Genomic DNA, 13,870 nt, shown 5'->3' on the forward strand with positions numbered 1-13,870 from the left:
TCATTCAATCATTTTAAACTTTTGCATATAGATAATGTAATTACAGCGTGTTGTAAGATGTGAACCTGAAGACGTGTACACGATTATGAACTTACTGAGACAGGCAGTATGCGCAGTATCATCATCCAGCACATGCCTTAAATGAGGTGGATGTGGGGGCGGGGCGTCTCCCTCAGCCCCGGCCAATTCGTCACTAAACACGACGGGTGCTTCACCCCCTGCCTCGCCTGCCTCTGCCACTAGTGCCGCTAACATGCCTTCCGCGCACGATCCGCTACCACCGCTGCCACCCTGTAAGTATACAAATGTTTACTCATATTAAAACAACAGGCATAACAGTTGATCATTGATTTTATTAATAAGAGTATTACAAAAGAGTTTCCTATAAAAGAAAAAAAAACAATGGCGCTACAACCTTTTTAGATCTGGGCCTCAGATTTCTGTATCTGTTTCGTGGTCGAATAGTCAAGTAGGTGATCAGCCTTCTGTGCCTGACACACGCCTTCGACTTTTTGGGACTAAGACAAGCCGGTTTCGTCACAATGTTTTCCTCCACCGTTGGGGCTAATGTTAAATGCGCACATAGAAAGAAAATCCATTGCACAGCCGGGGATCGAACCTACGACCTCAGAGGTGAGAGTTGCACACTGAAGCCAATAGGCCTACACTAGTCCAAGATATAGAAGAATGATAACTTTAATAATAATAAACTTTAGTATAGAAGTAATTAAATAAAAAAATATAAATCCATTATAAATATCCAGTTATGATATTATCAATCAAAAAATGTTTTTTTAAACACGTTAAATAAATAAGACCAAATAAAAATGTTTTAAAAATCATTTGTATATAAAACTCGATGTATAAAAATTACCTGTGTCGAGGCAGGCGGAGGAGATACTACGTCGGAATCTCGCTGATGTTTAGGCGATGTTGTCGGCTTTTCTTCTTCCTTCAATGCTTTGGTTGATAGATTTTTCTTTAATTGCTGTAGAGATCATAACATAGTTTTTTTGTATATTTAATCAAACCCCCATATAAAAATTTAAATCTGATCTAGTTAATGCTTATACCACTTCGACACAAAAGCTTAAACATAGCATACAAATGAAAATTGAATGAAATTTCGTATCTCATTAAGGAGACACATTTCTGATGTTATAAGAATAATTAAGAATACTCAGATATTTTTAACTAAAAATACAATATTTTTTGTAATGAAATATTATTTATTATTACTTACCTGTGTCTTGATATACGTATCGATAAGCGCAAATGCAAGATCCCGGTTAAGTTTAGTCCAGGCTCCACGTAGATCGTGCACTGCAAGTCGATGCGTAGGCGCAGGAGTCGAACCCGCCCCACTAGCTTCGCGCCCATACGACACACGCCGTACAGACAGGCAATAACATTTCTCCATAGCCGGAGGGCAGAGCATATCTCTCTGCAACGTGATGTGACTTCGTGAGAAACTAGTACGTAAATGGTATACATCACACGCAACCTGTGCATTCCGTATACAACACTGTTGTATACGGAAAAAGAACACTAAACTATATGATTCCAAATGTAATTAATTATATACCAGCATCACTAGATAAAAACTGACTAACAAAATTAATCAAACCAAAAAAAAGGATTCATAATTTTCTTTTATTTAATATTTAACTACTCGTACATAAACATAAAATCAACCTTAAAGACATTAAGTACCTCGAGACTTGGCTCAGGCGTCAATAACAGTTTCCTACTGTCGCTTTGTACCTATCATCTTAGCATTGTAAACAAATTATTATAATTTATAATATTATTGTTATAATTGCGGACGCTTCGGTGGTCGGAGAAATTGTGACCAATTTATCTTCGGCCGTCACATAAATTTTTGTATTCTTTTAATAAATAATGTATTAACTTTTTACAACAAACAAAATTACAGTTTTATTTAAGACGCTTTGAAACTTTTTATACCTTGATAGAGCGATAAATAAACAATATAGACGAACACAGATCACTTGCTATTAATTTCATTGTAATGAGAAATTCTAAAATTCTTTGATACATACCTCATCTCCATCCTTTTCCTCGTGCGCCTGTTGGGCTGGTGTTTTGAGCCATATTTCAACGTCGTTAAGGTCGCAATTCATGTACAATGTTGCCCATACTGCACGTGCGCGTCGTATCAGCGAATCAGAGCCAGGTACAAGTGACAAGCGGTGACGAGAACCACACGTCACACGTACGCCTAACATCTCTATACCACGCTGCATTGACGATGAAGACCAGTAAAACACCTAAAAGATTAGTTTAGTAAGATTAATGTACACAATAAGCCACACCCCGTTAACAAAAACATACGCACGAACGTACTAAATCCTATGTTTCTATGGTATTTTTAATGAATCGATTTCATTATCACCATTATTTGAGTGAAATCATCTATTTAAGCTTCTGCACGCGTGCAAATTGTTGTAAGGAATAATAATAATGTAACTTTATTACATAGTTGCAAGTTAATATGTGTTGCGTACTTGTCAAAAAAATTAAGTTATTAAGAAATAACGATTAATCCCTTTTGATTTCAATCACACAAATTCCTACTGAGGGAACAGTCCAAAGTCTATTTAACTAGTTTCAGTAGGAAGTTTTTGACAAGTGAATCCCAACATTTCTTACGAGTTTAATATACGTAACATTGACAGATATTTGAAGTCAACTTTTTTTTTAAATTATTACCAACATTTTTGCGAAGTGCCAAGAAGACGTTTTGGCCAGCCAGCACTTTACGCACAACGGACCTAGTGAGAGGTTAAGTTCTGTGTCCACCAACATTTAACCTTTAGCAATATTAAATAAGACAATGACAGTTTGTACCTGTAAGTTGTGTAAAGTCAGAGAGACAGCAACATTGCGATAATGTCGCGATAGCTGAGGTTTCCTCGGCTTCATGTTCTTGAACACACGTCCACGGCGGGTCGGTCGTGTTGTACCAGATAAAATCAGTTTCAGGCTTTCAAACCACCTGTTAAAATTTATTAAAATCATTGATAGACATAGACACATATAATAATGGAGTAATTTGTGTATTATCAACGTACCTAAGCGTACTGCCATATAAAAGTAAAACCGGTCCATCATCCTCCATCGGCTTCGTGTCCATACTTAAGTGGAGATCCAAACCTTGTGAGCGAAATGCTCTATATGAGTCATGTTCCTGAAACACAAAATATTTGTACATAAAGCGCGGAGCCCACGTTTGCGGTATATATTTCGCTGTAAAGTAGTTAAATCAGAGAGTTTATTGAATCTCTATACAATTAATTAAAGATCGATATTCAATCTAGTCGCTAGCATTTTGATTTAAATAAAGCAGCGTCGAAAACATTTAACTATCTGTCTGACCGAAAGCCAGCGTATTGATTAACAAGATGTAAAACAAGATGGTAAAACAAGACTCCGCCATGATTATATCATTTGTTTTGGTTATTTCGGTGTGATCGTGAAGAACTGAGACCTTGGAAATTCCGTGTTTTGTTTTATTGCAAATGGTTAGGTTAGGTTAGTCTTGTTGCCTAGGAACGTTTAGGTAACTCGTTAAACGTTTCGTTCACTCACTTGTCGGACGGAACATTAGCGACTTGATTGAATATCGATCTTTAATTAACTGTCTAGAGATCCAATTAACTCTCTGATTTAACTACTTTACTGCGACATATATATTACATTTATGAACACGATAATCTTCAATTTGATCTGGAACTAAAAAGTAAAAGACGTTAATGCCTCGAGACAACAGACAGAGTAGTATAGTACAAAATAATAAATACTTATAAAATATAATCGATTTAAAAAATGATGAGTATTTTCTGATAAGAATCCTAAAACTATAGTTCCAACCTGGTTACTAGAATATTCTGGTAGTCTTGTTGGCGCACAAGGGGCTACGGCGTGATGGTCCCGTGGATCACCGACACACTGCCAACCCAGTTTGATACTGAGCCGCAATCCGGGAACACGTAATACACGACAATCGTCATATTTGCTGGCAGTACGAACGAAGACCTTCAGCTCGCCCAGGAATCCTAACTTACCTGTAACCATACATAATAACTTTAATAACAAATATCAACTATATTATCGGGCTCAGCCAGAGCTCAGAGATAATGGAGACAAAAAGCAAACAAGACACTTTACAAAATACAATAATAACTCTAGCATACAAATTTATTCTTATAATAGATGAAACGGCGAACTTCGTATCACCTATATATATATGTCTAACTGTGTATATATATGTATGTGTAACTTAACACAAAATTTTTACTTGACTTCATACTTCACCTATGAAACACAAAATTCTAAAGTGACAACTTTTTATTTCTTAAAGACAAATGACATCAAATTTCTCACAAATTCAAACACTTTTTATTAGGAAATTCAATTATCGCTTTAAGTATTATATATATATATTGGTGGAAGATATTTAAAGATCATAAACCAAATCGGTCCCAGTCCCAAATTCTCGAGTTTTAGCGAGACAAACGAACAGAAATTTATTTATATATGTAACCGTAAAATTGTAAATAAGTACCGTTAGTTTGCTATCTATCTCGCGATATTGTAAACTGTCGAAAGTACGTTACAGTACGTTAAGGTTCTTTACTTATTTACAATTTTACGGTGACACAAATAAATAGATAGGATCCAAATGTATCCACCACCTTACTATGGTTAGAAGATTAACATCGGCTAATTGACTTTATCCAGTTCAAATAAATAAATTTAAAAAACTTATAATAAGTAATAGTACATATAAATGACTGAGCAAAATCAAATTATTACACCAAGTAAATAAAGGTTTAACACAATATAAGTACCATTGGTCCAGTCTAACACCAAGTCACTCCAAGTAACCTCCATCTCCTCTGTAGTGTTATAAGGGTCTAGAGAGACGTGGAGAAGACACGTGAATTTACTGCAGTTGAGAGTGAGTCGTCCGTGGAAAAGGAGACGCACTTTGTCCCACCAAGTCAAAGGTGCGGATGGGTCCAATGACGGACGGGATACTTGGTCGAAGGCTATCAATAAAAATAATCATTATTAAACTCCTTGTAATTCTGTCTAAAAACTCTTTTCTAAACAGAAAAAAAATATTGATATTTTTCACGTAACTTTAGAAAAGTAATATCAATAAATATCTAAAAAAAAGGTGTGTCGTAATTCCTTATAATAATTACCAAATACTCAATTTTTAACAAAGTTTTTACAAACTCTTTTATTAACTATCAAATGCAAGTATTTTCACGTCTTATATAAACACATTAAATTGCTAATAATTATTTAGTCCAAGTAACTTTACCTAAATTACAATGGGCAATAACAGGCTCCCAGCAAGGTCCGAAAGCGTAGCTATATTCCGTCATCTCGCAGCACAAATCATAATACCACTTCAGCGGCATCATGCTACGTTCTAGTTCAAACTCACCCCATGGGGCACCTTGATCTATCACTACTGTACGAACAGCTAAAAGAAAAATATATTTAAAATGTATGTACGTAAGATTGTGAGCATTATGTAGCGGTATATAATATGACGTATACATAATCTTATTTGTGAACTTTGATATGTCTATTTTACCTCTTGGAGGAGCAGATTCTTCTGCAGCCAACATGGTGCCCCAAAGCCGCATTTCACTCATACTCAGCAATGGCTGCGGGAAGTCGCGCAGACGCAGTTGCCATAGCACCACAGATACGTTTATCATTCGGCACCAGAGAGTACTGAACTCGATACCCTCTTCTGGCCAAGGACTGCAATTATTTGATATTTCATTTTTTTTTTCATTAGAATTAGATAAATAACTTTTAAGAATAATAATTAAGATACTTCAAAGAGTATATTAAACAGCAATTTCAAAGTTTGACTCTAGATGACAATAAAAACTACATCAGGCATGTTGCGTTCATGTGTTCATGTGTTTGCGTTGCGTAAAAAGTTGTCATTCAAAAAGAGTCAAATGTGCCATAGTTAATAATAATAAGCCTTTTTATTTCCTGTTTTACAATTGATGGTAGTTGCTATATTACAGTAAACAAAAATCAAGAGTAAAGATTAATTAGTTAAGAGAGTCTAATAAGCTATTTATGAATAAACGTAGATATATACTCCAGTTATATTTATTTAAGCAAAAAATATATAGCTTGTTTTCAAGCTGGTAATAGTAATTTTCTATAGGTTGACTATAACACGGCAGATGTGTGAAAAAAATTAAAAAATGCTCTATCTCATACATCTTAAATTCCTGAAGTCTCACCTATCAGCGTCGATCTCCCTAAGCTTCTGGGTGGCATTCTGGGCTCCATGCATCGATGGGTCAGCGAGAGCCAACAACGAGAAGCCTGATAGGCAGCAGGCCACGAGGCGACTGCGGGGTGGGGGCGCAGCCCTACACCTTTGGACGTAGATCTGAGCGTCCTTTTGCCGAAGCGCGGAGTATAGTTCCTCCACTTTTCCGGCTGGGAGGAAAAGGTGGGGCTTGCATAGCTCTTGCACCTAGCAAATTGAAAACATATTGTTGCTAGGAATATAATTGTTGCAAAAATTTGAATTTAATGGATTAATTGGAAAAAAAAATTCACATTGTAGAAGGATCTGATGTAAAATGAATATTTTATTTTAAAAATTACCTTTGGCCTACTCCTGCGTACACAGGCTTCTTTAAATATTTCCAACAAACAAATAGTCATAGACTATTATCTATAAGTAATTATTCGTCAGTCTTACCGACACAGTATTTGTACGAATTAATATAAATAGTAATCTTTACAAAATTTTCTATTATTTCAGAAGTATCAAATAATTTTTGGAACAATTTTGTGATTACCTTTGCGTCCAACATAGTTCGACGTTTCTGACTTTCCTTGTATTCATCTTCAAGTAACTCGTAGTTGTCCCGAAGTTTAACTTCGAATGGATCGTCACTCATTTCAATAAGTATTTCATCGATCTAAAATATAATAATTGATAGATTTTTATAACATTAAAGTTTAAACGGTTGGACTGATTTTGAGAAATGTTTTTTTTTTGCATATTCACTAATACCCTTTATAATGCGGTACCCTTATAACTATATATACATAGATATTTCTTTTAGTTTATTAGTTTTATTTATTAGTTTTGTACTTTTGCAGCGGTTTCAGTTGTGTTGTTAAAAAATATATAAAACGGGGGATTACATTACTATATGTTCGTAAAATGTAATTATATCTCAATTCTTAATATACCTTTATATGAAGATCACTTGGCAGTGGACTATCCAACGTAAAGGATTTCTTTTTAATGCCGTGTACGTGTTTTAACCATTTGAAGAGGGACACAAAGTCTCCTTGAACAGCTTCAGCAAATCGGTGCTTGTATGGGAATATCACGCGGATTGATTCTATATTGACGGCCCTGCAAAACCATTTCAATATTTTCTTTTTTACAGCTGGAACTCATTACATAAAAAAGTATTGGAGTTTGATAGACATTTGCCACAGATTTCATACATATGTTATTTATATATATATGTTTCGTGTTCACTTTTTTAATTTAAGTATGTGAATGATTAGCATTCCGTACCAGTCATACGCCGACGAATCGTTTCGTTCAATAAAGCAAAGTCCACTGGAGAACATTATTTCGCCATACGACCTTTTAAATTCTTAAAGAAAAGTTAACTTCTTATCAAGTATTTCACTAAGAGGACAACTTTTTATAATACACTACTTATAATAATTAATAATTTTCGAAAAACCACATCAATTTCTACCTTATAACGGTCAAATATGTCAATATTGCCAATGCAGTTCTGTAGTTCGTGAGATTAGTACCGACAAATTAACCTCTCAGTAGATGGATTATATAACCTTTAGCCATGCAAGTTCATACGTTATTGCTACTAAGTGAAATTATGTTCAAATTTCTCACCAAACTTTGTTCCAAGAGAGCACGAATCCGTCATTTGCCTTTCTCTCAATTCTTATATCAGGATCATCAGATACACGCTCCTGGGAGTATCCATCTACGGTTAATATTTCGTCCCCATTCAAAATCATTTTCAAATGACTCCAGACTATTGACAAACCTATTTCGTCGTCATATGATATCGTCATGTCATCTAAAATTGCAAATAAAACTACTTAGTTTCAGAATTAAATTAGGTTTAGGCAGGTTTTTATTAATATATATATCGTAAAATTTAAAATCCTGGTCTTGAGTTCACTTAAGTAACCAAAGTAAGGTTACATATAAATATTTTAGGTAATAATTAGAAGCGTAAACCAAATGTAAACAACCATCGTACACTTGAAGCCAATATTGAGCCCTTTAGTCATTGCCACACTTATAAATTGTATTTTAACATTCTCGTTATGTTTATTCTGATAATGTTTTAACATAAGTGTCATTTAGATTTAAAAACCCTGAGATAAGCCAAGTTTGTTTTTGTTAGCGTCCCAACTCCTCTACCCCTAATTTTATGTTAGTTTTAAGCTCATCTTTTTATCCATTAAAGTCAGTTGTTACCCAACAACAAAGAAAGAGTTTTATTTAAACATCTCCATACAACAACCGCAACCGAACTTAATTCTTGCAATTGCATCTTTTTAACAACAGAATAAACAAAACACTATCAAATTGCAATATTTCAATGTTATACAGGTTGTCCCAAAATTCCAACCGTAACATGGCAGGTAGTAGCCGACCGATGATTTATTTTTATTTTATTTATTTATTAACACTTCGTTACATTATAATATAACAATTTAACATCGCATTCGAGCGATCTCTTCCAGGCAACCACTGTGAGTAAAGAAAAAACAATGTATTAAATTACATAAGGTAGGCAAGAAGTGCAAAATACATATTACATATAGTTATAAAGAAGACACAAAACAGGAACAAAAAATAAACTAAACTGATACTGGATACATGAAAAACAAAAAGCAAAAAGTGCACATGAATCACGATAATCTAATTCAAGATTTAATAATTATACATCAAATTATCAGTTCGAAAGCTTAGTAAATATAACGCACCTGTTGAAAACACCATACTATTATCCTTAGACAACGCTAAGCCTAAATTAGTTTCAGTCTTAAACGACACTCTCCAATCCTTCGCCATCTCTTTCTTTCGCAAAACATCAATGCTCTCTCTTCTGTCTTTAACTTCATTCCTGAACCCTCTAAACGCTCTAATAAATGTTAAAATCTTCAGATGTAAATTAGGGCTCCATTCAAACTCAACATCTTCTAAGAATTGGAAATCTAGCAGAAGAGAATTTCGTTCCATGTTCGGTACGCGTTCAATTCTTGCTAACTTTACGTGGAAGAACGATGATGGTATTTCATCACATCGATGACAGTGTACATTGCCTGCAAAAAACTTATCTTTTATAATTGCAGGATTTGGTATTGTAGGGTAAATAAGCTAGCCGGTGTTAGATACGCAGTAGTTTTTGCATATTCTTATAAAAGAAAATGCAGAACAACAAAGAACAACTTTACCACATACCGCATTCTGACGAAATTACGTTTAGAGACCAATAGTTCCATTATATTTATAAAAATGTATAACTTTGAGTAGAAAAGGTGAAATAAATCATTAAATATGTAAAAGAACTTATTTCTCATTACAATATATATACGAACGAGATACACGTCGTCACAAGCCGTCCCAATTTTAGTCTAATAGGTTCACTCTGACATGTAGCTTTACTGCCCTTTTGAATTGGCTTAAACGCGTCAATATTACGAATTTTAGACGGTAATTGGTTAAATAATTGCACACCCTCATACTTAATAGACTTCTTCGAATAATTTGTACGCGACGATTTGTCGACGAGTATTGTGTTTAGTGGTGTGTTTGATTTTTTCTTATCTTACAATATATATAAATCTCCTGTCACGATGTTTGTCCGCGATGGACTCCTAAACTACTTAACCGATTTTAAATTAAATTGGCACACCGTGAGCAGTCTGGTCCAACTTAAGAGATAGGATAGCTTAGATCTTTAATTATAGTCGCAATTTTATTTTATTGCAAATTATTTTCTATAATTAATTGCCAGTCACAATTATCTGTTAACTCCAAAAGATTCTAACAGATGTCGATACTTTTCGTCTGGATTGAGTAAGTATTCAATAGATGGCACTGCTCTGGTAAACCCACAAACGTGTCATATAAGCTACAATTCAATATCATGATTTCCACGTGTTATTGAGACTAAAGTATAAATTAAATTTACTTTGTAGTAAACTAAATACCCTGAAATTCAATTATTTCTACTTTTTTTAATTTTTGGTGTTAGCATAGCCAACTACGTGTTACTCAGACCGAAGTGTAAATCAAATTCAAATTATAGTGACGATAAAACATTAAAATAATTCTTTCGTGTCACGGTATTAAGGCTAATTACAACCACATTAAGGAGAAACGAAGTTCGCGGGGGCAGCTAGTATAGTATATAATTCTGTTTACTGGCAAAATATTTAGACCAGCGCCACTTTGCGAGATTTAAAATATTTTAATAAAATTTAATATATATTATCATACCTTGAAACGGAACAATTTCCACCATCTTCAGTCCAGAAACCACAGCTCCCGTTTTATTTTTGCTTTTCTCAAAAGTTACCGCATCAATTCTCGTCATTATACAAACTGTATCACTGACTATGAGAAACAGGTTAATGTGCGACAGAGCCACATTCATAGTGATTTCATAAGAAGTCTGTATGACCTCTGTAGGCGATTCGTGTGTAGACCCTCTATATTCGTTCATACAGTCTACGAATGTTAAAATAGATTGCGCGAGCGACGGGCTCCATTCTAATCGCAGACAATCCATCATTGCTTCCACCTGGTAAATAAATTGTATGAAAATAATGAGCATGGGATTCTTTCAAATCTGCCTATACCAAATTTACATTACTAATTATAAGTCAAAATATGCCTCAACACTTGTGTGTGATGAAAACTATAATGAAGGTACCTTATGGTAAGGTAAGGATCTAGAAACTCCTATCGCTAAATCGTCGAAGTAAATATCATTTTGAAAATGCAATCTCCTCCCTATAATTGAATTAAAAAAATATTTGTCTAATACGTTCTTCGTCTGGCAAACTTATTTTAGAAGTGGAAGGATATATATAGGTTTTATACATATAGGCTATAAGGGGCAGAAGCTATCTTATATTTGGTATACCTTTGATTGTCTAGACGCATGCGAGGCCCACTTAACCAGTGCAACAGCAAGCACGTGCGAGCCCCAATGATGGGCTCGTCTCGTCGGCCCCGCCCCTCGTCCCGCCCCCGCCCAGCCACCATCCACTAACAGTTCCGCGCTCCATTGACGACCGCAACACGCATACGTTTCTTCTAAAAGTAGAATATGATTTTTGTTGTTTATTGAACGTTTTATTTATATTATTTGTTTTAATTCAATTCGATTAGTTACATTTTTTTTAACATTTGTTAAATGAACAGTCCAACGTATTTGCTGTTTTAAATCAAAACATTACAACACATTTATATCACCTATTAATAATGTATTCTAATACCTTAAAATAAAAAAGAGCCTTAAAATAGCAAAGATTCAAAATGACCGTCATGCTGGATACGGACTGAATTCAATACATAAAAATATTACATAACAATTTGAGGGTTGAGTAAAAATCTCGCTTACCGGTTGTATCAAGCAGCTGATCAAACTTGACCTTAAGCCCACTACATCCAGCTCCAAAGGCAGCAATATCGCGGCCACATCGTATTAATACACTTCGCAACTCCGCGCAACCTTGTAATGCACAGCTACGTGATATTCGGGACCACCACGCTTCAGCGTTCCATGCTGTTGAGTACGAACAATATATTTTTACGCCAAGACTTAGCACTACTCACGTATGTCCCAATCCAACATATTTCTGACGTTTGGAAGTCATACTTAGAGTACCATAAGTCCCTTCCCTTAGTCTAAGAAAAGAAGAGGTTAACTGTATATGACTAACATATATATATATATATATATATATATGTTAGTTTAATTTGTCAATTTCGTTATCTGGCTACCCAAAATAACTATTGTTACGAGATTTTGACAAAGGTTCTCTGAAAAGGTTAACTAAATAATCATGGCATATAATATAGTTTCATAATACAGTATCATAAGTACTGCAATATTCGGTTTAATATATGTATAATTAACTGTTTTTAGGTAGAGGTGATCGTAATGTTAATAATAACAATAAATTATTATTGTCAAAGTACAAATCTATGAAAAATCACTTACTTTTTTGTGTAAATTGTGATAACTTCATGACCTTTGCTTTTTTTATTCTTTGCATTATACTGGAGTACCATAAAAACACGTTACTATGCTCGTATGTAACGTTCAAAGTACTAATTATGAGGTAAAGATTTAGTGTCCCTTTTTCAAGCTGCAATAAATTTTATTCTATTAATGAGAATAATATAAAATATTGTTAATATTTTTTTCTGTACCGTTGTGGTTTGTATTAATGTAACCACAGCAGTCTTGTTTAGGAGCACGACAATTGCATATAAAAGTAGTTTTTTAATTAAAAGGTTAAGTACTGTCCTGCAGACAATAATTATAACAATATAGACTTTGTATAAAAATATCTTTATGTATTACCTTGGCATCCAGCTTGACTTTATTTAAAAATATTAATGTACTGTCTTTGGCAGACAGCCGCAAACCGTCCGCCTGCAGAGCGACATATACTTGAGGTAGTCTCATAACTTCTGCACCAACAGCACTAACCGCTACTGATGCTGCACTAAATCGGGAATTTACCTAACAAATATATTTATTTTATTTCAAGAGTCATTATTGGTTAAAAATAATGAGTTTAAGTAAAAATAATTTTTTACATTCGTAACAACTCAAAACCAAATCAGAACCAATTCAACCTAGGGTCCTTCATGAAAAGAACGTACCAATTCTTAAAATGCCGGCAACGCACTCGCGAGCCCTCTGGCATTGAGAGTGTCCATGGGCGGCGGGCGGTATCACTTTAAATCAGGTGAACCTCCTGTTACATTAAAAAAAATCTTTCAAATTGATTCTTATAAAATAATCATATTTTATATTACAATATGTGATATAACTTCACACCCACCAGCAAACTTTGTAAAGATACTTCAAACTTAGTCTTAGTGAGATTATCCACACATCCAATACTTGTAGGTCCAATTTTGAGGCTTAGTATCTGAAAAATTAAATAAAAATGAATTTCATTACAAAATGGATATGAAAAACTACTAATGAATATATTATCTTAGGAATTCATTAATTAACAAATTGAAGGTGTTTGTTGCCACAGCCTGGATGGCAGTTTGTCGCAAACCAGTCTAAAAAGCATCATCTACTTCGCCTATAAAATGAAACAAATAGTAAACAAGACAGAAAAGTATCTTACAGTAGTAGAGATCCTGCATGTAAGCAAAAATGGATATTCTAAGGACATCAATATTTAACTAACAAACCTTTGGAATAACAGGAGAGAGTCTAGGTATTAGTGTAGCTAGATGATCTTCACTAGGTGATGGAGCCACTACTTTGGACTTTTGATTTTTTTGTAAAAAGTCATACAGATCATCTTGTAGCACCACTGCAGGATTACTTATCACTGTATGTATTTTCTGAAAAAGAGATGTAATACAAAATTTGATCAGGGCTCTAGGTTAGACTGATGCTACAATTACAGACCCAGATCACTTATAGATGTATTAGGATAGATGTTTAAAGACCTTATTTTTGATTAAACACCAAACAATTGATAACATTTTAGGTCTTATTAAGAAAGTTGA

General features: G+C 34.3%; 1 protein-coding gene across 1 annotated transcript in view; it reads right to left on the reverse strand.

Moving 5' to 3' along the window:
* LOC123718929 (protein KIAA0100) overlaps nucleotides 1-13,870 on the reverse strand; it is a 37,309-nt gene that overhangs the window by 22,048 nt on the left and 1,391 nt on the right. The window contains exons 5-26 of the mRNA XM_045675933.1: nucleotides 13,547-13,702; nucleotides 13,180-13,269; nucleotides 12,693-12,854; nucleotides 12,327-12,474; nucleotides 11,724-11,888; nucleotides 11,244-11,416; nucleotides 10,595-10,898; nucleotides 9,076-9,414; nucleotides 7,967-8,156; nucleotides 7,282-7,450; nucleotides 6,882-7,004; nucleotides 6,312-6,550; nucleotides 5,636-5,808; nucleotides 5,357-5,521; nucleotides 4,875-5,075; nucleotides 3,895-4,088; nucleotides 3,096-3,211; nucleotides 2,872-3,019; nucleotides 2,064-2,291; nucleotides 1,244-1,444; nucleotides 875-988; nucleotides 96-291 (exon numbers count right to left, since the gene is read on the reverse strand). Coding sequence (XP_045531889.1) covers nucleotides 96-291; nucleotides 875-988; nucleotides 1,244-1,444; nucleotides 2,064-2,291; nucleotides 2,872-3,019; nucleotides 3,096-3,211; nucleotides 3,895-4,088; nucleotides 4,875-5,075; nucleotides 5,357-5,521; nucleotides 5,636-5,808; nucleotides 6,312-6,550; nucleotides 6,882-7,004; nucleotides 7,282-7,450; nucleotides 7,967-8,156; nucleotides 9,076-9,414; nucleotides 10,595-10,898; nucleotides 11,244-11,416; nucleotides 11,724-11,888; nucleotides 12,327-12,474; nucleotides 12,693-12,854; nucleotides 13,180-13,269; nucleotides 13,547-13,702 — 3,994 coding nt within the window. The remainder of the gene's footprint in view (nucleotides 1-95; nucleotides 292-874; nucleotides 989-1,243; nucleotides 1,445-2,063; nucleotides 2,292-2,871; nucleotides 3,020-3,095; nucleotides 3,212-3,894; nucleotides 4,089-4,874; nucleotides 5,076-5,356; nucleotides 5,522-5,635; nucleotides 5,809-6,311; nucleotides 6,551-6,881; nucleotides 7,005-7,281; nucleotides 7,451-7,966; nucleotides 8,157-9,075; nucleotides 9,415-10,594; nucleotides 10,899-11,243; nucleotides 11,417-11,723; nucleotides 11,889-12,326; nucleotides 12,475-12,692; nucleotides 12,855-13,179; nucleotides 13,270-13,546; nucleotides 13,703-13,870) is intronic.

Source organism: Pieris brassicae, chromosome 2 (assembly GCF_905147105.1).
Source record: "Pieris brassicae chromosome 2, ilPieBrab1.1, whole genome shotgun sequence".
Lineage (NCBI taxonomy): Eukaryota > Metazoa > Arthropoda > Insecta > Lepidoptera > Pieridae > Pieris > Pieris brassicae.